The sequence below is a fragment of the Lygodium microphyllum genome, chromosome 4 (genome assembly GCF_053477565.2).
Source record: "Lygodium microphyllum isolate KBCC chromosome 4, Lygodium_microphyllum_v1.1.10, whole genome shotgun sequence".
Taxonomy (NCBI): Eukaryota; Viridiplantae; Streptophyta; class Polypodiopsida; order Schizaeales; family Lygodiaceae; genus Lygodium; species Lygodium microphyllum.
Window position 1 is genome coordinate 104,439,080 of NC_141138.1, and position 24,094 is coordinate 104,463,173.

The 24,094-nt window shown below is 40.6% G+C and overlaps 1 protein-coding gene across 2 annotated transcripts in view; it reads right to left on the reverse strand.

Moving 5' to 3' along the window:
* MOR1 (ARM repeat superfamily protein) overlaps positions 1-18,128 on the reverse strand; it is a 74,860-nt gene extending 56,732 nt beyond the window's left edge. For both annotated transcript variants that reach the window (XM_087676347.1, XM_087676346.1), the window contains exons 1-2: positions 17,590-18,128; positions 17,359-17,464 (exon numbers count right to left, since the gene is read on the reverse strand). In XM_087676347.1, the coding sequence (XP_087532473.1) occupies positions 17,359-17,464; positions 17,590-17,749 (266 nt within the window). In that variant the 5' untranslated portion in view covers positions 17,750-18,128. The remainder of the gene's footprint in view (positions 1-17,358; positions 17,465-17,589) is intronic.
* Positions 18,129-24,094: the final 5,966 nt, after the last annotated feature.

Below are 24,094 nucleotides of genomic sequence, written 5' to 3' on the forward strand. Positions count from 1 at the left end.
TCTCTCTTAGCATCCTTAATCACTCTTCGCATTCCATTCCCTAGCACATCTTAGAAAGACATTTCTAACATCAAATACATTTGAACTCTTGGTCAACATCCAATAGTGGCTTGTTCCAAGTCTTAGAGGCTTGGCAGTGTTTCCTAATCCCTGTCAATTTTGAATTTTGGAATTCTGGTTCTTCCCTCCAATATTTACAATCTACCTTTGTTGCCCAAGCTATTCAATTGCTTCAATAACTCAACTTCAAAGATTCATTAGGAATCTCATTGCATCTAAACTAGATCCATATATTGACACCACCATCTACCATAGCCTTCACCTCATTTCCACTTTGTATTCTTGCTTGGTGATGATTATGGGAGTTGTTTTGTTTTTGGATCCATTAATTATTGATGTTTCAATGCTATTAAAGCATTTATAGTTAGAGACTTCTTGCTTCCAAATCAATTCTTGGTGTTTCAATTTTCAAAGGTCTACTAGCATCCATAGTTCTTTTTGTCATTTTGGTTGAAGTCCATCCCACATTCACTTGTGGCATGTGCTTATTGTACATGTTGCTTACTCTTGGTCAGTCCTCGCTATTAGTTCCTACCTATTGTGTACAAAGGTAAATGAGCCACACAATTGTGCAGCAAAATCAAAACACTGACTGTGGCATGAAAATGTAGAAGATTAAAGGCTGAAAACAGGCAGAAATGCCCAAAAATTGGTTGCCCAAACTTCAGCAAACAAAAGAAGGATGATCACCACCAGAAAACTGTGAGGGCAGACTTGCCACACCAAAAAACAGCACCCAATGCCTCAACACAGACATCAGATACCATGTCAGAAGTGGGTGCAGCGATGGAAGTGTAGAAGACTGTTGTAATAGGCTGCACAACACAAGAGAGAAGAGAAAACAAAAGAAAGTAAAAGAACATTGCAAAGGGAGAACTTAGAGATATGCTTGGGAAAAGGAATCCATATACCAAACACGAGACAATCGCGTACAACAATGAGTCACTCGCTACATGGGCACTGGCATTGGCTCTCTCTCTCCAACAGGACCTGCACTAGAATCTACAAGTGATGAAGGATGATTGAGGAGGATAATAAATAATATATAGGCAATAAATAATGCCATCAATGCATCAAATCAGCCAGCCATAAATGCCAAAATCACCATAATAATGACAAATAAAAAATGCCTAAAATAATTGTAGTGCCTGCCCTCTACACCATGTGCCCAAACTCACTCATGAGCTGACTATACTGCTAACAGCTAGATGAGCACCACATTTGGTTGCATCATGATTGCCCAATTTCCAATATATCTCACTTTGACTACCAATTGAGCTACATGAGCAATGAAAATATTGTGGTCTCCTTGGGATTTGTGAGAGGTTAAGGCCTATCATACATCTTAGACTACCTACAATTAAACTTTTTTATTGGACTAACTGCCCTAGCTTGGGCAATGGGGGATATCGGCATAAGTATGGACAAGTGCTGGTGGGTGCATGGTGTCAAAACTTGGCCAAACACATTAAATGTGCCCATGAAAATAACTTTTCGTGCCAATAAAGGTTAGAGAATTGAAGCATTCAATACTTTGGACTAAGGTTGTTGAAAGTTTGGACACTTTCAAGTTCAAAGGGCCTAGAAATTTAAAATTGGGTTTGGCAGAGCCAAGAAATTTTCATTTTCCACAATTATTAATTGCTGGAAATTCAGTTCTTGGGGCTAAGTTGTGTATGGGCAGGTTTGACTTCACAGTCAAAGAGATAACATGTCATGCACAGCTCGAGCAGCCTACTGGGGGCAGATTGGATTGGTCGGGCACAAGAGAAGGAAGTATCTAGTCTGCATGTCTGCTGTTTTGGAGTCTCTAACAGCAACTAAACACCCTTTTGCTAAAGGCAACCCAATCCTAAGACCTCTTTACTATCGGAGATGGAACTCTGCGCATTTGTTGCTGAATGTGACTTGTTCTGGCATTTTGGAGGTTACTCCGCTGGCGAATGCTAGTGTTGGTATTCCTCAGCCTAGACTTGAAGATTGTCTTCTCATCTACTATTCTCCTCTCTCAACAAAATTGAAGATTCTCAGACCTGCAGTTGCTGTCACAGACCTTATTTCCGCAGAAAGCAGGGTTTATCAGCTTGTCTTGGGCTGCATGCACGAAGAAACCAGGCATGCATGCAGCCCCATTGTTGAAAACCAAAGAAAATACAGAAAATCTGAAGACCTTCAATTATCTACAGCAAAGGTGATTTGCATGCAAAGGTCAAAGATCCAATTTGGCTCCTCCACTGCTCAAAATCAAGGGGGAAACTGCAGATAATTGCTGCTGGTCATTTGGGGCAGCAAGGACTTTGGATTTTGTAAGAGATTGTGCTCAATTCACTAAAGATTTTGGGAACTCTTGGACATATTCCTTGAGTTCATGGCAAGGCCCACTAATTCTCAGGGATCCAGCCTTTCTTTTGGTTGTTCAACAAGATCTTGAAATAAATATTAGAGAAACACCACAACAAACCCCATTTTGGTGTCCAATGGGTATCAACTGCCTCCTGCAATTGGTGAAGAGTTGATTTTATTTATTTCTTTAATTTTTCCTTGCTGTAATTGCTTGTGAATCAGATAGCTCCCCACCCTTTCAATCAAGGAAGGCTGGTTTCACAGATTCTGTTCCCGCGCTAACTATAGGACCACGATAATAGGCCACAAGCTTTAGATCCTCCTTTTTTCCCACAGCATGTCATATCAGTTCCACACCACGTGCCTAGACAGCCTTAGGTCTAGCCTTCCTTAACTAGGAGGGGTGATGGAACCCTGATTTACAACTTATTACAGCAAAAAATAATATGTAAAATAAATAATTAAATGAAATCCAGCACTTTACCACTTTAGTCTAGATTGCCCTTGTAAAAAGAAACAAGCCAACATTGATTGGCCCCAAATCCTTGGAGCTCCTTGAGGTTTTTTTTTGTTTTTCAATTACCTCTCAAAATTGATGACTTACAACAAGGCAAGTTGAAGCTTTGAAATTGAGAAGACTAGGCTAGGAACTCAAAATCCTTCTAGTTCCATCAACTGAAACCTCCCCAAAATCCAACATATCAAGGCACAATCCCTCACAATTCTGAAACCTTCTCTACAGCCAACAACCCTAATTTTCAATTTGCCGCTTGATTTCACATCGCAGGGAGCCAAATTGATTCTTTTATAGTTGAATGCAACTATGCCCTACTGTAGACCACAAGATACCTTCCAATCTGCTGTCCAATGACTGAATTTACAGCAGCAGCAACTTCATGCATCACTAAGACATGCTCACACGCATGCATCCCAAGGCAGCTAGCATGCCCTAATTCTTGCTAGTAACAAAACAACACACAGCAAAATCCCAACAGCAGGTTCAAACTTGAGGCACACTCCAAACATCAATTTTCATCACCGTATTCAACATGCATCAGGTATAGAGAGAGAAGCAGTAAGAGAGCTGATTTTCTTGCCCCAAAAAGTGTACAGCAGCTGTTACCTGCCCTTGTAGGGTCACTAAATGCTGTTGTCAGCCCCTAATTGGTCTCCAAATGCTGTGACCTACAGGTGATTGGTCTGTAGATCAGGTGGTCTGCTGCAAATTAGGTTTTTGCCAGTGTCACTTGCTTCAGATGGGTGCACAAATCAGGTCACCAGCTACTGATTGAAGTTGTTGTCCATGGTCATATGCTTCAGATGGCTGCACAAATTGGTTGAATGCAAAGTGGCAACCTGCCCATGCAAACTCAGCCTCTAAAACTGAATTTCCCACCATTCTTGATTTGATAAATTGAAAATACTTGGCCCTGCCCAAGTTTTGGCCATTGTCCAACCTCAATTTTTAAATCTCAGCCTCTAAAACTGAATTTCCCACCATTCTTGATTTGATAAATTGAAAATACTTGGCCCTGCCCAAGTTTTGGCTGTTGCCCAACCTCAATTTTTAAATTCCTAGCCTCTATGAACCTGAAAGGGTAAAATTTCCACAAATCTTTGTCCAATACAATAAATGATTCATTTCCCTAACCCCCATGACACCATAAGTCATTCCCAAGGGGCTATTCAATGTATTTAACCAAGGTCCATCGGTGAACAATGTAACTACCACCAATGAAAATAAAATTTTGAGACCCCATAACACAACCTCCTCTCCTTCTACCACCAGAGTAGAGCCACCACCTCCAACTTCTTCAACATAACTATGGTTTAAGATCCCATTGATGGACTCTATAATGGTCGAGAACAAGACCATGATGGATTGGTAACAAAGCACCTCTCACAAGGGACATGTCATCTTTCCTAGTCTGCTAGTTAAAGAATTCCCTACCGGTTGGTCAACTAATGCTATACTACCAATACTTCGAGTTAGAGATCCTATGGTTTCCACTAACTCTAGGACCATCATGATAGACCACATGCTAGCCAAGCTTTAGATCCTCCTTTGTTCCAACAACACACCGTATTTCATATTGTACTAAACTCTAGTTTTTTAAAAGTTCTCCCAAATATCTATTATTTCCTATTGCTTAGTTAGATGTTTTCTCTTATATTATGGCTTCTTTGTTCTACTTGGGAAACAAGATAATTCCCTACCTTTCAAATGTATTTGATCTCGTAGGTTGATTTAGCCTTTGGTAAATGTTAATACAACTCTCTTTTATTCTACTTATTCCCTAACTTTCAAATGTATCTATTTTTGCCTCATAGGCTGATTTCGCCTTGGATAGATGCTCATACAACTCTCTCTCATAAGTGGACCCTCCAGAGGGCTTGCAAAGGCACAGGAATGCATTGCAAGCATTTTATGGATAGAGGATTGGCAATGAACATTGGGAAGACCAAGGTAACAATGTTCAATACCACATAAGCTTGGGTAATCCAAGCAAGGCATTAGTTTGCTCTCGAAGGGGATATGGTTAGGCATGCCAAATCCTACATATATCTGAAGTCACATTGGCAAGACCTACATTTTCATTGCAAGATGCCAACAGTTGCCAAGTTGGATGGGGGTTATGTAGCACTTGGAGCACTCGAAAGGAAAAGTGCATATGTTGAATCCCCAAAACGTAGACTAAATTGTGGTTGTTTGATACATTGGTTACCCCATCCTTGTTATGGATCCTCACTATAGGGCCCAATGTCTTTGCAAAACAACCTGAAAGACTAGAGCAGCACATGTGGTCATGAAGGCATTATTTCAATTAGTCGCTTACAAAACGTGATTGGCATTGACTCCCTCCAAACAATTAGCAGAGAGATAAGAGAGAAATTGTTGGTATACAAAGATACAGTCATGGTTTAGGACACAAAGTAAAGGGATGCGCTCCCACCCTTATAGTAAAATTCGGATTGCCCATGCTTAGATCTCACTCATACAAAGTAAAATTGAGTTATCAAGTCAAACATTGTCAAGATTAATATGGATTGTACATGGGTACTCACCCCCAAAGCCCCTCTACATGATGTCACACTATCAGCACCATTCCTTACACATGTTGAGAAATAAATTCATTGTCAAACCACCGTACATGACTATACACCTCTCCATGGGATTCATAATGCTATTCGATAGATATGAATATCATTACACCAGCTCAAGATATACACACATATCAGGATACAAGTATTTGCTAATTATCCCATCAAGAGATTGAATGTGAGGACAATGGCAATTTGCATTACCTTTTCAAAAATGGGTTTGGGCCTTTTAAAACCAGCTTTCCTCCTCGGATAGGGTGATAAATAACTTGATTAAGCACTACTTATAACAAGCATAAAATTCACATAAATAAAATGCACACTTTACCATGTTAATCTTGGACAATGGACAGCATGTTGGCCTCGAATTTGGCACCCCTTGCAGTATTTCTTTTAAGTTTTGTTGCAAATCAATAGAATACAACTAAAATTCTCTGATCTCCTCCACTAATCCAAGTATCTCTTGCTGTCAAAACTAACCAACAAGCCTTCAAACCAATTTGTACCTTGTTTTTCTTGGGGATTGAACTTCACCCAGCTTCTTGAAAGACAAATTAAGCTCCAAATCTAATATGGGCTGGCTGACCTCTTGAATCTCTTTGAAATTCTTTAATTTTAGCTACTAGAATTCAAGTCTTAGACCCTCAATTTTGAGCACACATCCTGAGGTGTCTATCAAACCCTAATTTCTACTGTAAATTAGGGTTTGCAAAATTAGGGTTTGAAACAAAGATTGACTGAAATCTCTTCCTTTGATGACTCAAATGACTAGATCTTGCTACAATAACTTCAGCAATAGCTGTAGGATAAGAGAGAATACTATAAGAGAGAAATTTCAAAGTTTCATTACAAGAAAGACTGAAGAACTGCTACCGCCTTGCTCAAACAGCCATGGAAGTTATCACCTACACCTTAGGACCACTAGTACAACTATTGCTCCCTCTTGTATACTGTCACCTATACCAAAAGGACCTTGGGTTGCTGTCACTTGCACCTTGAGCGCTCCAAACTGCTATCACCTGCTATAGGTCTCTCGTGACTACAAATCACATCAATGACATCCTCTTACTCTCTAATAGCCTTCTTCTCTCTCTCAATGACTAAAATAGACTTTCACCAACCCCCCAAAAACGTTTTTTCAACTTGAATGAGCAAGTTTTGCCAAGTGGCAATCTTTTAATCTCACTTCCTAACATTATCCAGATTATTAAATTAATTTTCATATATTAATTCTGAAAATTAATTTAATATTTATTATAGTGTCCAAAAATTTAATTCCCATAGCTAATAATTAAATTGGCTAGGCCAATTTGTCTTCCAAGAATCCTTGAGCAGTTTTAAGCCCTTAAACTAGTATTAATTAATTAAATAATGCCTAGTCTTTAAACTTAGCACTAACATTATTAGCCAATATATTGGTGTAAATCCAAATCTAACGTTGGGTACCACCTAGTACCTCTCGAGCATAACTTATTACAACTTTTGCCTTTGGCATCAACTAATATTTTAGGAGCTCCAATCCCACATTGTGAAATAATTAACTTGCACCTTACATGTGCAAGTCACATTAGCACATTTTGATTAAATTTCAATCAAATGCTAAACAAAGCAATAAAATTTCATATCCTTGACACCTTTCCCTAAGATGATGGAGCACAAGGATTGGCAAAACCAACCTTCCTTCTAGGAAAGGGTGATAGATGACCTAATCTACCACAAATTCAACAAGCAATAAATACACAAATCTGAAAATGCAAACTTTACCACTTAATCTTGGATAGCTCCTTACAGTATTTCTTTATCTTGGATTACTAGAAGGTTGACATACACTCAAAAAGGGACTAATCTCCTTCGATCTTCAATACGATTGTTGCCCTAAATGACCGGCACATCATAAAATCAATTTGTCCCTTGATCATAATGCAATCTGAGCACAATTGGGTTTTCAATCTCTCACATCTGGGCCACAATAAATTAAGAATGGGCTACCCCTCAAATCAGCAACAAATTCCTTGCCTTTAGCTGCTACACTAAGTACGGAATCTTCAATAACTGGGTATGGATTCCGAGGCGGTTGTTGGAACCCTGGTTTTCTACTATATTGTAAATTAGGGTTTCAGTAGCAATTTCTTCCATTACTCTTCACCAATGCTTGAAATGGCTGAGAACTTCTAAGGAATTATCAATAGATGAGAGAGACAGAGAGATCTGATTTCTATAACGATGATAAGTGGATTGAATCTGCTACCACCACCCTCGGGACCAACTAAAAAGCTGTCATCAATGCCAAACAGACTGGAAATGCAGTTGTTGAGCCCTCACTGCTATCACAGCAACTATGCACCTCCTGGACGTTGTTGCATCCTCGCCCAAGTTTGCCTTCTCCTAGCTGGGAATGCCCTGAATCAGCTGGCACCTACAGTCTACAGCCTCTCCCCTACCTCTCTCAGCCTCTAGCATTTTTAGAATGGTTGGAATGACCCTCAGCCAGCCCCAACAGTCCTCTATTGGCCTTGTACGGGTAAATTTGACAAGTGGCAATCTGTTTCGCTACTTGGCAGCCTTGTGATTGCATTTTCCAGCATTAATTAATTTTTAGAATCTATTGTTTAATAATTAATTAATTATTCATTCATCTACTCAAGAACTAGCTAGTGCCCATTCACAATTAATGTGCTAACCCCAATGAGACATTTAATTTCCCCCACATTAGTTGGCCTTGGACTACCATTAATGCCTCACTTAATGCCTAGTCCCCCAGTGTCACCACTAGCATTTCATGGGCCAATTAATGGCTTAGGCCCAAACTAAAACCGAGCATCCACAAGGGTACCTATCCAATGTTAGATATGCTCAATGCCCCACCCTCATAAGGTGCCACCAATGATCCATGGTGCTCAAAGTTGTAAGGCCCCCATTATGAGGAGAAGCCAAATGTGAGCCCGGACATTGGTTGAGTTTTGACTTGTATATCAAATGAGGTCTATGTGATCGGATGGCAAAAAGGTGACCATTGTGGGTCTAATCTTTGGGTTGGAATGAGTAGTTAAGTTGGTAACAACTCAAGGCCTTGGCTGGGAGGTCCCAAGGGGGCCAACTACCCCCCTGGCGGCGGTCCAAGGGCAACGCCCCCGGCCCGACGATAAAGGGAATATTCCTTAGCCGACTAGTGGAGCCTCATATGGTAGGTCGATCATGCCAACCTAACTGTCTTTACGGGCTATAAAAGTTAAACCCCTTCACAACCATCGATCATCTATCTTTCACCCAGTCAGAGTTGTTCCAGCTAGCCTTAATCTCTTCACCTATCTTTTGTCTAGATCGCCATCCAAGCTTCACTGTGGAAGCGCACGGGTGGACAAAGCCATCTCTGTATCAGTTGTTTGGAGCTAAAGAAATTTTCTAATTCTCCTCTTATTTGTTGTGAACTCTCTATCTCTATCTCTTTCTCAGATTATGTTCGTTGCGCCGTGTAATTTTTACATCCAACATAACTTTTTACAACTTTGGCCAATGTCATCCACTGCTCACTTGGGGTACTTAGGTCATCAACATGACTTAACTGACTCGCACCTCACATACACATAACTTAATAATGTCAAAGCTAAACATGAAAAATACGTCCTTGCCTAGCTCCCAATGTCACCCACTAGACATTTTAATGGCCCATGGCTTAGACCCAAACTGACACAAAGCACTAGCAAAAACTTATAGAAGTTTTGCCAATGTCATCCATTGCTCACTTGGGGTATTTGAGTCATCAATGTAACTTAACTAACTTGCACTTCACGTATGCACAACTTAACAACTTAATAATGCCAAAGCTAAGCATTAAAAATAGACTTCTTTTTTTTAAGCTTCAAACACACAAAGAGAAACTTGTGAGAAGCACACATGAACACTCTACAAAGCATAGTGCCCACCACCTTGTCATCGTGTCGAACATCCTTACCTTCAATAGATCCGCTATCAACACTCACCATCAAGGACGAGTCTCTCCTCTCAATGGACCATCAAAGACAAGTACCTCCTCTCAGTGGACTCGTCATCTTGGATCACCCCATGACTAATATTCTTGCCTCAAGGAAAGTACACCATTTTGCTAAACTCTTGTTGATCATGTTCGGATCCTTGAGGTCAACTAAAGAATCATCAAGAGATCAATTTGTACATGATAGTAGCCTACAATTGCAATCCTTAGGATTATAAGCATCAATATAGTTAGTTGTTCACTATAAGCATTAGCATAGTTAGTTGTTTTTCATTTTTATTGTTATTCTGAAATCAAGATAACATGATCAGATGTACTCATTTCCTTGTCTCATAGGCCATTCTAGCTTTTATGAGACATAAATCTCTCTCTCTCTTTTTTTCGTAAAAGGTAATTGTAGTAATTACGAAAAAAGGTACAAGTTTACATGATTACAAGATACACGATGGCTCTACGCCATCGAGTGTAAAAACTCTCTCTCTCTCTCTAAAAGAACTAAACGACAAAAGAGTTACAAAAAGTCATGGCAAAGACACAGAGGAAATTGCCATATGCCAGGGAAGTAAGTCCTCCCAAGGGAGCAAATTAGAGTGCCAAATAAGATCTATCTGCCAATGCAAGAGACCTTTAAGCCTAGCAATATGCCCCTGAACATTAGAGGTGGAATTGAAAAGAAAAGCATTCCAAATGGTCCAGTTATGCCAACAGCCCCAATATCTAAGACAGTGAAACAAGATCTTCATATGTGGCTGTGTCGGTGTGGGGTATTTGGGCTGCACAAAAACCCAATCAAGCGGGCGTAGCAAAAAACCGACCACCGCTCGCCAAACTGCTGACAAGAATGACCGGATTTTCTTAGCGAGAGGGCAAGAAATAAATCGATGACGGGCCAATTCCACAATGGTGGTGCAAAAGAAACAATTGCCGTTGGAGATTCGACGCTTGGAAAGGGCTGAAGCAAGAGGAAGACCACCAATCATCACCCTCCAAAGAAAGACCTTATATTTGAAAGGTGTCTTGTTCAACCAGCCCTTCATCAGAGTTACCCTCCACCATGACCGGGATTTACGAAATCCCCATAGAGTATTAGCTTTAGTAACCAGCCATTGATGATCTTTAATCAGAAGATGATACACTTGGTTAGCTGAAGCCTTTTCTGAATTCAGCCGGCCTGCAAGGTCCCAATCCTGCTAGGGACGATCCGAAGCAAGGGCAGGAAAGGGTTGTCTGCTTTGGAGCACCATCAAAAGCTGTCCCCATAAATCCCTGTATCCACGAGGGATCCCGAAAAGCCTCCTGGTTGTACGAAACAATATCAACACATTGCGACTGGCAAGGATGGCATTTGCAACTGAAGTCAAGCCCAAACGTGCCATGCGGTTAAATTTTGGTCTAAGCTCATGTTTGCCTTCCCAAGAAAGTAACCGCGAGACTCCCAACAATTCCAATTGAAAAGAGTTAGTAGCTAAGCGGTCCTCCGCTGGATGCCACTAAGTCTTCTGGAGGACCAATCTCCAGGAACATACCAAATGGGCAAGCAGAGATGATAAAGGACTAGAAAACCGAGAGTCTGCATTAAAAACATGCCACCAAGAACTCCAAATTTGGGTATTACCATGCAGAAGCCCGTGATCCTCAAGAAAATAACGGCCTATAACGACCCACAGGTGATGATCCAAGCACATGGCACGAAAAAAAGACCAATGGAGTGCCAACATATGAGTTTTGGCATCTAAAATAGCCCCACCACCCATGCGTTTGGGGATACATGCATGCAACCAAGAAATCCATGAAATGCCTGCATGCAAGGAATCCTTCTTCTATAACATGAAACAAATATACTGAGTAAGAGCATTCAATGTAGTAGTAGTCCAGGGCAGCAATGGCAAGAAATATGTGAGCATTGGCAACATAATTGTCTAAGCCACTTTGAGGCGAACATGGAAGGGCCAAGCCTGTGACTTCCAATACAAAAACTTAGCCGCTAGTTTTTGTGAAATCCACTGTAGTAGCTGCTTTGGCGGAACATCAACACCCAAAGGGTACCCAAGATGCCTGACAATGAAACCACGGGGAACAACCATTCCCTGCCAGTCCAATGACTGCAAATCCGACTCCGTGCAGCTGAGAATGACTAATTTCAAAGCATTGATGCGAAGACCAGAAGCCTGACCAAAGAGAGTCCAAACATCTAATGCTTTGCAAAGATTATCCTTGTCCGCACGCAGAATCATAAAGTTGTCATCAACCAAGGATTGACTAATGAAGTGTTGTCCAAAAGGAAGAGACAATCCAGCCAACTGAGTAGAAGCTGCCATATGAGATAATATCAAAAGAACTGGATGGGTCGCAAGGGCAAAAAAGAGAGGACTCAAAGGGCAGCCCTGTCTCACAGAGCGGACAAGGACAAATGGCTCGGTAACACCTCCATTCAGCATGACTCGCAAAGAAGCCACCACACTAATGGTGTAGATCAAGCGAGACATCCAAGCACCAAAGCCCATAGTAGACATAAGTTCTGCAATGAAAGACCAGCCCAGATAATCAAAAGCCTTTTCCAGGTCCAATTGAATCAATACCACCTCCTGAATAGAATGCCTTGCTTAGTCAATAGCCAATTGCGCATTTAATACATTGTGCAAAATGTTTCGACCCTTAATGAAACCATATTGGAGAGGATACACAATGGTAGGAAGATGCTTATGAAGCCGATTCGCCATTAGTTTGGAAAAGATTTTATACATAGAACCCATCAAAGAAATTGGTCGCCAATGTTTCAACATAGACAGCAAAGGAACTTTTGGAAGCAGTTTAATAAGTCCTTCTTTCCATGAGGAAGGCATGAACCCCATTTCCCACACCTGCTGAAACATAGCCGTCAATGGTTTCGTCAGTTGGGTAGCAAAAACCTCAAAGAACTCATTGGTGAGACCATCCCAGCCAGGTCTTTTAACCTTGGGCAAGTGTAACAAAACATCCATAACCTCCGCCTCATGAATATCTGTCTCCAAAGTAACTTGCATGTCATGTGGAACCTGATTGCGGATCAGATCATAGAAAATTGAGCGGGCATGAGTAATTTGGTCTGAAGGTGGAGCAGTGGAACCAAGAAGGTCAAGAAAATAATTCCTACACATATTCACAATAGTCTGCGGATCAATGACCATTTGACCTTCTGCATCCTGGAGTCTAGCCATATTCTCTCGAGCAGGAGAGGCATGGTGAGCTCGAAAAAACTTATGAGTCTGACAAGCACTATCTTGCAAATTCTCCGTCAAAATCTCTCTCTCTCTCTCTCTCTCTCTCTCTCTCTCTCTCTCTCTCTCTCTCTCTCTCTCTCTCTCTCTCTCTCTCTCTCTCTCTCTCTCTCTCTCTCTCTCTCTCTCTCTCTCTCTCTCTCTCTCTCTCTCATATGAATAAGAGTAAATGAATGTATGGAAATATTTACATCAGGCCTTCAAGCCAACTAAACAAAGAAGGAAACAAGTATAATGAAGCCATCAGGCTATCAAAACAACCATTCTGCATGAGTACCACTAAGAGATCACACTGAAAGAACAGCAGGAGTAGAGCAAACAATAGCCAACCAGGGAGTAGCAATGTCAAGAAGAACCAAGTCAGCTGATATCATAGAAGAGATTTACCAAAGCACTGAACCATAAACAGGGGCCACATGACCATGATTGCCCGATACCGAATCAAAAATAAAGGTGTTACGAGTGCGCCAAATATGCCACAGGGCTGTCCACCTAAGAAAATGGAAAAGGCAAGAATAATCTAAAGGCAAAGAAGACATAGATGGCATGTTTCCCATAATCCACAAACAAGCAAGAATCCGTTGTTGGGTCGCTGAAGACCACACGCAGGAAATAAAACTCCAAATATGTCGAGCAACATGGCAAGAGACAAAGACATGAAGCAATGTCTCATCGCATGTAGTACAGAATACACAACGACCAGCAGAAATCTTTGGAGCACGCAACACATCCCCAATTGGAAGACCCCCAATGAGCATCCTCCACATGAGCACTTTACCCTAATATGGAACCTTAGATTTCCCAAGTTATATAAATATTTCCTGCCATTTCTTTTTACAATCCCGAATGCCATAATTTAGTAACCTTCCCATTGACCCATTTCTTGGCCTCCACCATTTGATGATATATCTAATTAGTTGACCTCTTCTCGAAATCATCAAGAAGCACAAACATCCAATCACACCATGGTTGCAATGGTTGTAATGCAGGCAAGGGAGCGAACCTCTGAGGTCTGTCCTATATGGACTAACAAATGTCACTATATATGCAAGGCACCCAGAAGTACTGACGAATACGCCTAAAAGAATAAAGCCGGGGCTGCCCAGGTATAACACCATCAAAAACGATCTGCAATCCCAAACGAGCCATCCGATTAAACTTCTCTCTGCAAATCTTTATCCAACCACTCCAACAACGTAGAGGAGGCCAGTACTTGTACTTGCAACGAATTCTCCTCCTTACAACTATCGGGGGAGCACCAAACTGCAAAACGTAACATCTCCTACCAAGATGCAATCAAATGAGAAAGGAGAAAAGACTGAGAGACCTTAATAGGCCTCGAGCAATTGAGCACATGCCACCAGGAGGCATAAATAACCATGCTACCATGAGATATACCAATCTTTTCTATGAAAATTTCAAAAATATCTGACCAAGGATGACTCTGCACACATAGGCCTGCAAAAGGGTTAACCTCAAAGCAACCATATGCAAGTTAACATCCAACAAAGCTGCACCCCCCATACTTTTCAAAGTAGTCACATGCTGCCACGAAATTCACACCTGTCCCAAACAATTGCCTTTCTTTTTCCACAACATGAATCTGATAGGCTAAACCAATTCCAAGGGACTTCCTAGTCCAAGGAAGCAGTGGCAGAAAAAACGAAATCAAACTGATCATAATACACCGAGCAACTTTAAGTCGGACATGTAGAGGCCAGCCTTGAGATTCCAGTACATAAACCTATCATGAATCCAAGAGCCCATCCAATCCAGCAAGACACGAGGGGCTACCTCCACACCAATAGGATATCCCAAGTGTCTAGTTATATTTCCCCTTGAGATCACAATACCATGCCAACCCAATGCCTGTAGATCATTCTCCATACAAAAGAGAAGAGTAGATTTTTGAGTATTAATATGAAGACCCGATGCCAGAGCGAAAAGATTCCATGCCACCATTGCCCAATTAATAATAGTGCAATCTGCCTTGAGAAACATAAAAGAATCATCTACCAAAGATTTTGACCCACAAGTTGGGTACCACAAGGAAGAGACAAGCCAACTATCTCACCTTGATCAACCAACTTATCCAACGATGAAAATCTTTGTGAGTGTGTGTGTGTACACACGCGCGCATGCATGTGTACCAAAACTTGCCTTTTAATTATCATATTTTTCTAGCTTATTTGGACTCATCAAAACAATCCCAAAAAGGCGTTTTGCCATTTTGAAGGACATTTCAAAGAATTATATGACACTCTAGACATTCTTCTAGGTCCAACAGTTTACATAAAATGGATTCAATATACGCACCACTCTTCATCCCTCATGCCCATAGTTGCTACCATCACCATCACCATCATCATTACACCTACTTTCATCAATGATTGTCACCCAACCATCTTGACTACCTCCTTGCCTTCGAAAGTTGTTGCTCACACTTTGGAGGTAGCATCCTTTGCTACCAACTTGTCGACAAATCCAAACTACTGTGGTCGGTCTGCCTAGTGCATCTTCCTACCATTGCCAACTCAATGACCTATAAACAACTACACATCACATTCCAACATGCAATTGAATTGTCCCAACTCATCACATGGCATCCTATTACTACATTTTCACTTATAGCTAGTTCAGACCCTTTTTTTTGTTGACATTGTTTCAACACATTAAGAGACCGTGGCCAAACCATAGACAACTACTCTACATCAAATTCTTCTTCACTAACATCATTCTGACACACTAAGAGGCTGTGGCCAAACCATAGACTAATGTATTTGCTACTCAAGCCCCAAAAATTGCTATGTTCCAACATCTGGTTCGCTGCCCTACTGTCTCAACCTCTACATCAAAATTACTACATCTTCACACCCTCAGTTGCTACATTTCATCACCCTTAGCTCCAATCTATTGCTCCTAGCTTATTATTGGTGGTATGTTTGGACTCATGATAGGTTCTTGGAATCTGTTCTTGGAGATTAACACTCTCCCTTATTCCACTCCCAATAGAGACACTAACTATTGGGCTATCTCTACTCTTTTAACTCAATCTATATCACACTACCCGTTTGTTCATTTACTATCAATTATTCATCCATTACATTCTTGTTCCTTTCTTTTGTGTTCTTGTCTATGTTCACTATGTTGTAGCTGTGTTAGACACTCCAATGTTTTCTCCATGTAAATCCTAGCACATTTTCACATTGTTTAGAGTGGATGCTTTATTAAAGAGTACCCTATAGCTATCATGAAGGCTTGGTTTGCAAAAGCCACAAGAATTTAACTCATAATGGCTTAGACTCCTTTATCTTGGGATCCTCTAATGTCTTTCAGGGCCACTCCTACAATGAAGATCTTGCTAAGGCATTATAGCCTCAATGTGAAGGACACCACTCCACCATCTTCTACTTATTTTGCATTTAGGAGTCATTCTCTAAAATCTCACTTTGTATACTTTTTATAGTCCTCCTTCACAAGATGCTTCTCAATTGAGGCACTTCACTATCAAGAGCACCTTTCAATTAAGGAAGGACAATCCACTTGGGGTACAACAAGAGGTCAAAAATCTCCATTGTGTGCAAGCCCAATGACAAGTTCATACAATCCATTTTTATGTGATCTTGATTCTATGTATGTTGCTTCTTTTGGTATACAAGAAGCAATTGTAATCACCTTGGAGATCCATATTAGCACCAATAGGGATATGGAGAAAATTTTATTGTCAAAAGTGCTCAAACAGGTACCCCTCTACCTTCTACTTCATTTGAGTTGGATGCTTCACATTCACAATTCCTAATCTTGCCTTGCACTTTAAGTTCACATTTAGATTCATCTACATTAACCACTTAGAAGTGTACCACTTTGCCCCCTAGTGCACCTCCCACATGAGTCACACTCTTGTCCTCTCATCCAATCATGCAAGTCATCCTCTCCTAAACAGTGTACCACCCTCCCCAATAGCTCATTTTGTTGCTTTGGAATTTGTATTTAACTAAATGCCACTAAAACTACACCCTTAACCTAATATACTCTCCAAGCTTTAATTGAGAGAGATAATAGGCAGTATCTAAGGAAGTTTATTTTGAGTAAGGCAGTGGTATCTCATTCGGAGTTGCAACTTTAAACAACCTTGAAGTTCAATTTGTTCAAATGACTTTGATGAAACTTACTAAAAAGTTTGTTAATCATCAACTGTGTAATTGGACCCAGAGAGAAAAGGTGTACAAGAGGTTTGTCTCATGAGACTCTGTGAATTAGTTGCTCACACATGTATGCCTTGCACATAAGTTCACAAATTGCTCGATTCTTGGGGAAATGCAAATATCTTTTGTTGTGTCCGATATGGTTTTAGAACGATCATTTGGTGACCAAGTTCTGATAGAATCCTCGTGCATGTAAAGGAAAGAGCTAGGCGCTATCAGATACAGAGTTCAGACATGTGGTCTATACCTCCAAGCGCATTCAGTGTCTGTGCTACCGTGCTAACACATCTAGTACGATGAAAAATGTTGTAACATAGAAACCGTGAGCAATACAGCAACATGATTACAGCAGTGCAGTACACACCCTACCAAATAGGAAGGGTGTTCAATAGGAGTGTACCTGGAGGCATCTGCATCAGCAGCACGCAAATAAGCAATCAATGCATCCAATGCTTTCTCCTGAACAGGTGCATTTGAGTCTGAAACTGCTTTTTTAAACAATGGCCCTGTTAAAAAGAGGCAGAGAGTCAATTCACTGCGAATGATTAAGCTGCAAAGCATCTCGTCCTGCTGTAATTTGCGCCTGCATCAGCAGCAGGAGTTGCCAATCGAGCTAACAATCGATTGTTACCGAAGTCTCTAAGCCGGGGGTCCTTTGGATCCATGATGCCATCGCAAACAGCAGCAAGGTCAATGTTGGCATCATTGCGAACTTTCCAATTCTTGTGCGCAAGACGTTCTTCCCAAGGGAGCTTCTTGGCGTCCTTCAGCAGCTTCTCGTCCTCAGACATCGCGAAGGGAGGTGCGATGAATCAAACGACGGCGAGAACGATGCAGATCAAAGGCTCGGGAGCCGGCATCAAAGGAAAGGCATGGAACGAGGACGAAGGGAAGGAAAGCGGAGGCACGGTCAGGCAATGGCGGCAGGTAGGGGGAGGGGGAGGTACGGATCTGAGGACAATCTAGAAGGGATGGCGCTCCGGCAGCAGAAAGTGAAGGAGACGGAGATGCAGAGAGAGAGAGAGAGAGAGAGAGGCGGCAAGCAGCAGGTTGCACGCCCTCGAGAAAGAGAGAGGAAAAAACTGAGGAAAAATGAAAGGGAGAGGAGTTGAACGAAGCAACTCACACACACACACACACGGGAAACGAAAAACAACAGCAGCAGAGGGAAGAACGGATACTCTGGGCCTTTGTCCAAACTTATTAATTCGCTGTTCATCGCTAATCGTCCCATTTTACAAATTTTAAGGTCTCTTAATTGGCTCTCGTCGAATGGCATAAACAATGCTTTGCTCGCCATCCCGCTCCTCCATTCCACGTGGCAGTGACCGCCTACTGCCAGTCTCCGCCACTGGCCCAGCCCGTGGCCACTTTCGGCCCCTTTGAATTGGCCGCGCGGGCGCCAAAGCCGCCTGACGTTACCACATTAACCTTCACTTTCACATGCGATAAATGGTTAACGGGGCCATATTTTTCACACTTAAGGTGCAAAGGGTTAGATCGATTCAGCCTATCAAAGACATCAATTTGCCATCGAAATTTTCTGCATGCTCACCCTCACCATTCCTATCCTCTAAGCAATGAAAATGCCAATGCACTCTACTTCATGTAGAAATTATGATCAAACTTTTTACCCCCCGTTGCTAAAAAAGGCAATACATATTGCATCACACATTGGACCTTCTTAACTTGATAAACATGTACCAATGATGTTACAACCCCAAACTAAATTCCCATGAAACAAGAAACAAACAACCCTACAAGCTCCTTTGTTCCATTACTAGTCCACTCTACTTCAATATTCACTCATGCTGGTCATTAATAACTTTAAAGCTTTTGGGGGCCAATGCGTGATTGGCCCCCTTACCCATACATTCTAAGTTTGTAGCTAACTCTTTTAACCAAATCGAACAAAGAGCCTTGTCGAGCACTTGGGGCTTATGGGTAGACGAGAGAATAGGAAGCGCATAATATAAAAACTTCACAAACAAGTTCATCTTCAATACCTACCCAAACAAGTTCACAAACAAGTTCATCTTCAATACCTACCCAAACAACTCCAAATTACCTTATTGCATTACTATCAACAACCTTATTGCGTTACTATCAATGACCTTATGACATTACTATCATAACTACCTAGCTACAAGATTACATGCATAATTTGTTGCATCGATAGAAAGACCTTAACACCCTTGGCTTAAGGAAATCCTTGGTAACAAGCAAGCTTTCTATGGAGCTTATATAGCTTCCCTATTTTTTTGAAGCCCCACAAACCCCAAAGCAAGATCATTGATTTACAATAGCAATGGGGTTGACAACCTCCAACTCATTCTAAGTGGGACAAGGCTTTTAAACCTTCAAGTCCCAACCCAATTCTTTATTTAAAGCAAGAAAGAATCATATGAAGTCTCACACAAAAAGGTTTTAGGGAGCAATTCCTTTGTTTCACACCTTGGTGATTGAGTGTATAAACAAGCAACCACCCTCTTATTCTCCTATCTTTTTGAAAGACATTGTGAAGTATTCGAGGAAAGCAAGTGAAGGGCTTTTTCAAAAGTTGGCTTCTTGAGTCCAATAATCCCCTTCTTGTTCTCCTATCTTTTTGAAAGACATTGTGAAGTATTCGAGGAAAGAAAGTGAAGGGCTTTTTCAAAAGTTGGCTCCTTGAGTCCATTAGTCCCCTTCTTATCTCAACTAGAGTCAAAACCAAGCATTCATAAAACTTCACATGTGCTTGTAGGCATGATATTATAGAGATATGTCATAATAGATTATTAGTTTGCAATACAATCTCTAAAAGACTTCTTAAATCAACAGTATGCTTCTCTCAAATTGAAGTCTTCCATGATGCATTCTCATCACTATATCGTGCAAAACATTATAACCTACTAATGCAAATGTTATGACCTAATAATGGATGTGTGTTTAACTTTTGAATGTTTATAAATCTTCAAACAACTTTTGATTGAGACATGCTACCTTTCCTATCAAGGGTATTGAGATTCAAGGCAAATCAACACCTTGAAAATGAGACACAAACACCACTTCCTTTAGTGGGTCAGTGTATTCATTTGATTTGTGTGTAAGTAAAGGATGCATAAAGAAATATCTTTTGTCACCATTTCTAACTCGCTCTCAAACCTACATCCTAAACCCTCAAATGTAGAATAAATAATGACATGCAAATTGCTTCAAAAGCTAGCAAAAGCTTATCATCAAAGTTCAAGCATGTAACCACTTAGCACTTTCTCTTTTTAAGTCTCATAAACATCCCAATTACTAATATGTAACCTATAGGTCATTTAGGACCTCATGATAATGGTGTTGTGTGCATTAACATAGACACATCCTTAGGCTATCTGCCTCTTATTATTATGTATGTTAAATATTGTGGTTTAGTTTTTACTTTCAAATTATCAAATCACACGCGTATTTTATCACAATGGCAGGGTAACAATCTACATACTCTTCCATAAATGAATCCCAACCAAGAACTAGAAAAAACTTAGGTGGATACAAACATTAGATGGGAAAGAATTGTGGCAATTTTAATGGAGGTGGCTTTTGTGCATCATCTTTAGATCCTAGGTACTTTGATCCTATATATTCACCACAAGAGGATGCCATAAAATGTATTTCTAAAATAGTTATGAAGCACTTGGTCATTCAATATACTGTGTTCACTAAGTCGAGTAATTCGCATTATCAATCAAATATGAGTTTGCTAAATGTTATTCAATAACTTTTTGAACTAGAATTGCAATAGTTTTGCACATACATGATTAAAGGCTCATTCAAAAGTATGGTAGGTTTTTCTTGTGTGACTCGAGCCTCAATAAATTTTTGGGTATAAATACAACTTATCATGTTTGTTGATTACCGTGTTCTTGCATCAACTAATGCTTTTACAATATGCATGTACACAATGATGTGTTTAAGAGGTAGATTCAATAGTTTGAAAGACCATTAATGTTATTAAGCAATGTCAAACACAAGGTCCTAGTAGAGCAAGTTCAACCACCTCATCAATGTTAGCATAAGAAGTCTTGTTCTTTTTTAGACATTCTTCCATCTCAATGTAAAATGTCATCATACATGGTCCCTCGTATTTAGAAACAGAAGCATAAGGGAAAGCATGCCAAAAGAAGGAAGGCAGTGACAAAAACCTATATTGAATACATAGCAATCACAAGCCAATTGACAAAACATGGTAGTTTATCCCATTCTCATTGAGAATGTTTGGCGTTTGGCAATTTAATTCTTTGTGACTCAAGTAAAGTAAGACTAGGGTTAAAAAGAAACCAACAAATAATCATTTATTGTATTTTTTAGCAACTACCTCCAATTGGTTGAGCCTCCTTTGCAAGTAAGAAGCTCCAAACATATGAAAGACCCACACTTACATTTATAAAGATGTTGTAACCTCTAAGAAATAGACGTTACTTTTGAAGGGAGTGAGCCCAAGAGCTATGGTGGAAGGAGCAAGAAAGCAAAAGCAAGAGACACAAGATGTGGGCACTCCAACAATCACAATGTGTGACTGGCCTTTTCTTATTCAAATGTCACTGAAAGAATAAAGAATGAAGTAACAATGATGGGCACCCGCCATTTGTAGTGTGTACAGGTGTACAGGTACTATCAATATAACTAATACACAGGAGGTGGCTAGGCATAGTTACCTTTACCCCCAATAACCTCCCACTTAAAGGCAAATGTGCCCCTTGTGAGAAGAGAATGAGAAAAAAGTGACAAAGCACATAAAGCACAACAAGACGGAAAAAAATATGCTTTTATTGAGTAAATTTGTAGGATTCTCATTGGTCAAGATCTTGACAAACTCGACATACTTGTCCTCTACCACCTCCCTAATGAAGTGATAGCACACCTCAATGTGCTTTGTCTTCACATGGGATCAGATTCTTTGCCAATTGAATAGCACTCATAGAATCCAAATGTAGTGTAGGGATGACATTAGTCACGCTAAGGTCAATGGCCTTACCATAGAGCCTCCTTGCAAGCCTCAGTGGCTATAAGATACTTGGCCTTAGTAGTAGAGAGAGCCGTGTATTTCTACACCATGGACATCCAAGAAATAGCAACTCCAGCAAAAGTAAAGACATAGCCAGAGGTGGACTTCATACTGTCTACATGTCCTGCATAATCAGAGTCAATGTATCCCACAACTCCATCTCAGCCACCATAACATATGCACATATCAACTATGTCCTTCAAGTACCTCGCGATACCCTTCATGACATCCCCATGCCACCTACCAAGTGTAGCCATATAGCATGCCACAACTCCCAGTGCAAATGCCATGTCACAACGAGTAGCTATCATGGCATACATCAAATTTCCCACTACAGATGCATAAGGGATCTTGGCCATCTCAGCCCTTTGCTCATCTGAGTGTGGAAAATTGGCCTGACTAACCTTCACGTGAGAAGGTAGAGGATAGCCAATAGGTTTACCATGTTGCATACGAAACCATGCAATGACTTTTTGAATATACTCATTTTGTGTGACTAATAAAGAAGCCCCTTAGAGCAATTGCATGTGATGTGCATCCTAAGAATATGCAAGCTTGTCCCATGTCCTTCATCTCAAAGCTCTTCTTGAGCTAAGTTTTCAAGCCATCCAACTCATCATGAGCTCTCCCAGCAATAAGCATATCATCCACATAGAGGACCAAAATCATAAGGCTACCATCACAAGTCTTCTTCATGCATAGACATGGATCCATACCACTATGATTATATCCTTGTGAATTCATAAAAGCATCGAACTTAAGGCCACAAAGGCTCTTTCTCAACTTGCACACTAGGTATTCCCTACCTTTTTTCTCAAATCCCTTAGGTTGCTACATATAAATCTTATCATGAAAGTCCCCATGTAGAAAAGTCATCTTTGTATCCATTTGATAAAGGTCCAGATCTAACAAGCAATGCTAGTACTAAGCATAGGGTCATCATCTTGATCATGGGAGAAAAGACTTCATCAAAGTCAACATTGTGTTCCTACTTGAAACCCGTAACTACCAATCAGCCCTTATAAGCGGACTTGGGGTGGCAAGGGATACTTTTCAACTTGTATACCTACTTGTATGACAATGCCTCCTTGCCACTACACAAAGGAACCGAATCCCATGTATGGTTTGTTTGTATGGAGTCAAACTTTGACTATATAGTCCTACCCCATGAGTGATCATCATCTTTGTGCATGGCCTCATCATAAGAGAGAGGCTCACATGCATCTGTCATCGTAACATAATCCATGGAGGGCATAAAGCACTTAGTAGGCTGACGTCCAACTCTAGTAGAGCATCTCAAAATAGGCTAATCCTACACAACAGGCCATTAGAACATCAACTCTTATAGGCTATCTAACTAGTTGTATAGAAGTAGGATGCTCCTCTTGAAAGATCACCATGTGTACCTCAACTACTTGCTCGGGTTGTTTATGCATCTTTTCCTCGTAGAAAATGACATCATGGATGTGGATAATCCTACGAGCCTGTAGATCCCATAGGTGATAGCCCATCTCATCTACATCCCCATAACCAATAAAGATTCATTTCACAAACTTATGATACAACTTAATGCATTTGTCCTTGGGAACATGGTAGAATGCCTCATAATCAAAGATGCGCAAATGAGCATATGACAAAGGTTTCCCAATCCATATCTCCTTTGCAACCTGTCAATCAATAATAGTGCAAGGGAGCCTGTTAATCAAGTGGATGGTAGTAGTAACTACCTCACTCCAAAAGTGTTGGGGTAAGCTTACTTGGTTAAGCATACTACCAACTCTTTCATAAATCATCTTATTCATACGTTTGGCAATACCATTCTAAGGAGGGGTGCAAGGGATAATCGATTGATGCTTAATATCCCACTCATTGCACAACTGCCCAAGCTTTTGAGACATACTCACCTCCATTATACGACCTTAGGCATTTTAGCCTATACCCAAACTAATTCTCAACAAGAACAAGCCAATGCTTTTGAGACATACTCACCTCCATTATATGACCTTAGGCTTTTCAGCCTATACCCAAACTAATTCTTGACAAGAGCAAGCCAATGCTAAAAGGTAGACAAGACATCCAATTTTTGCTTAATAGGCTAAGCCCA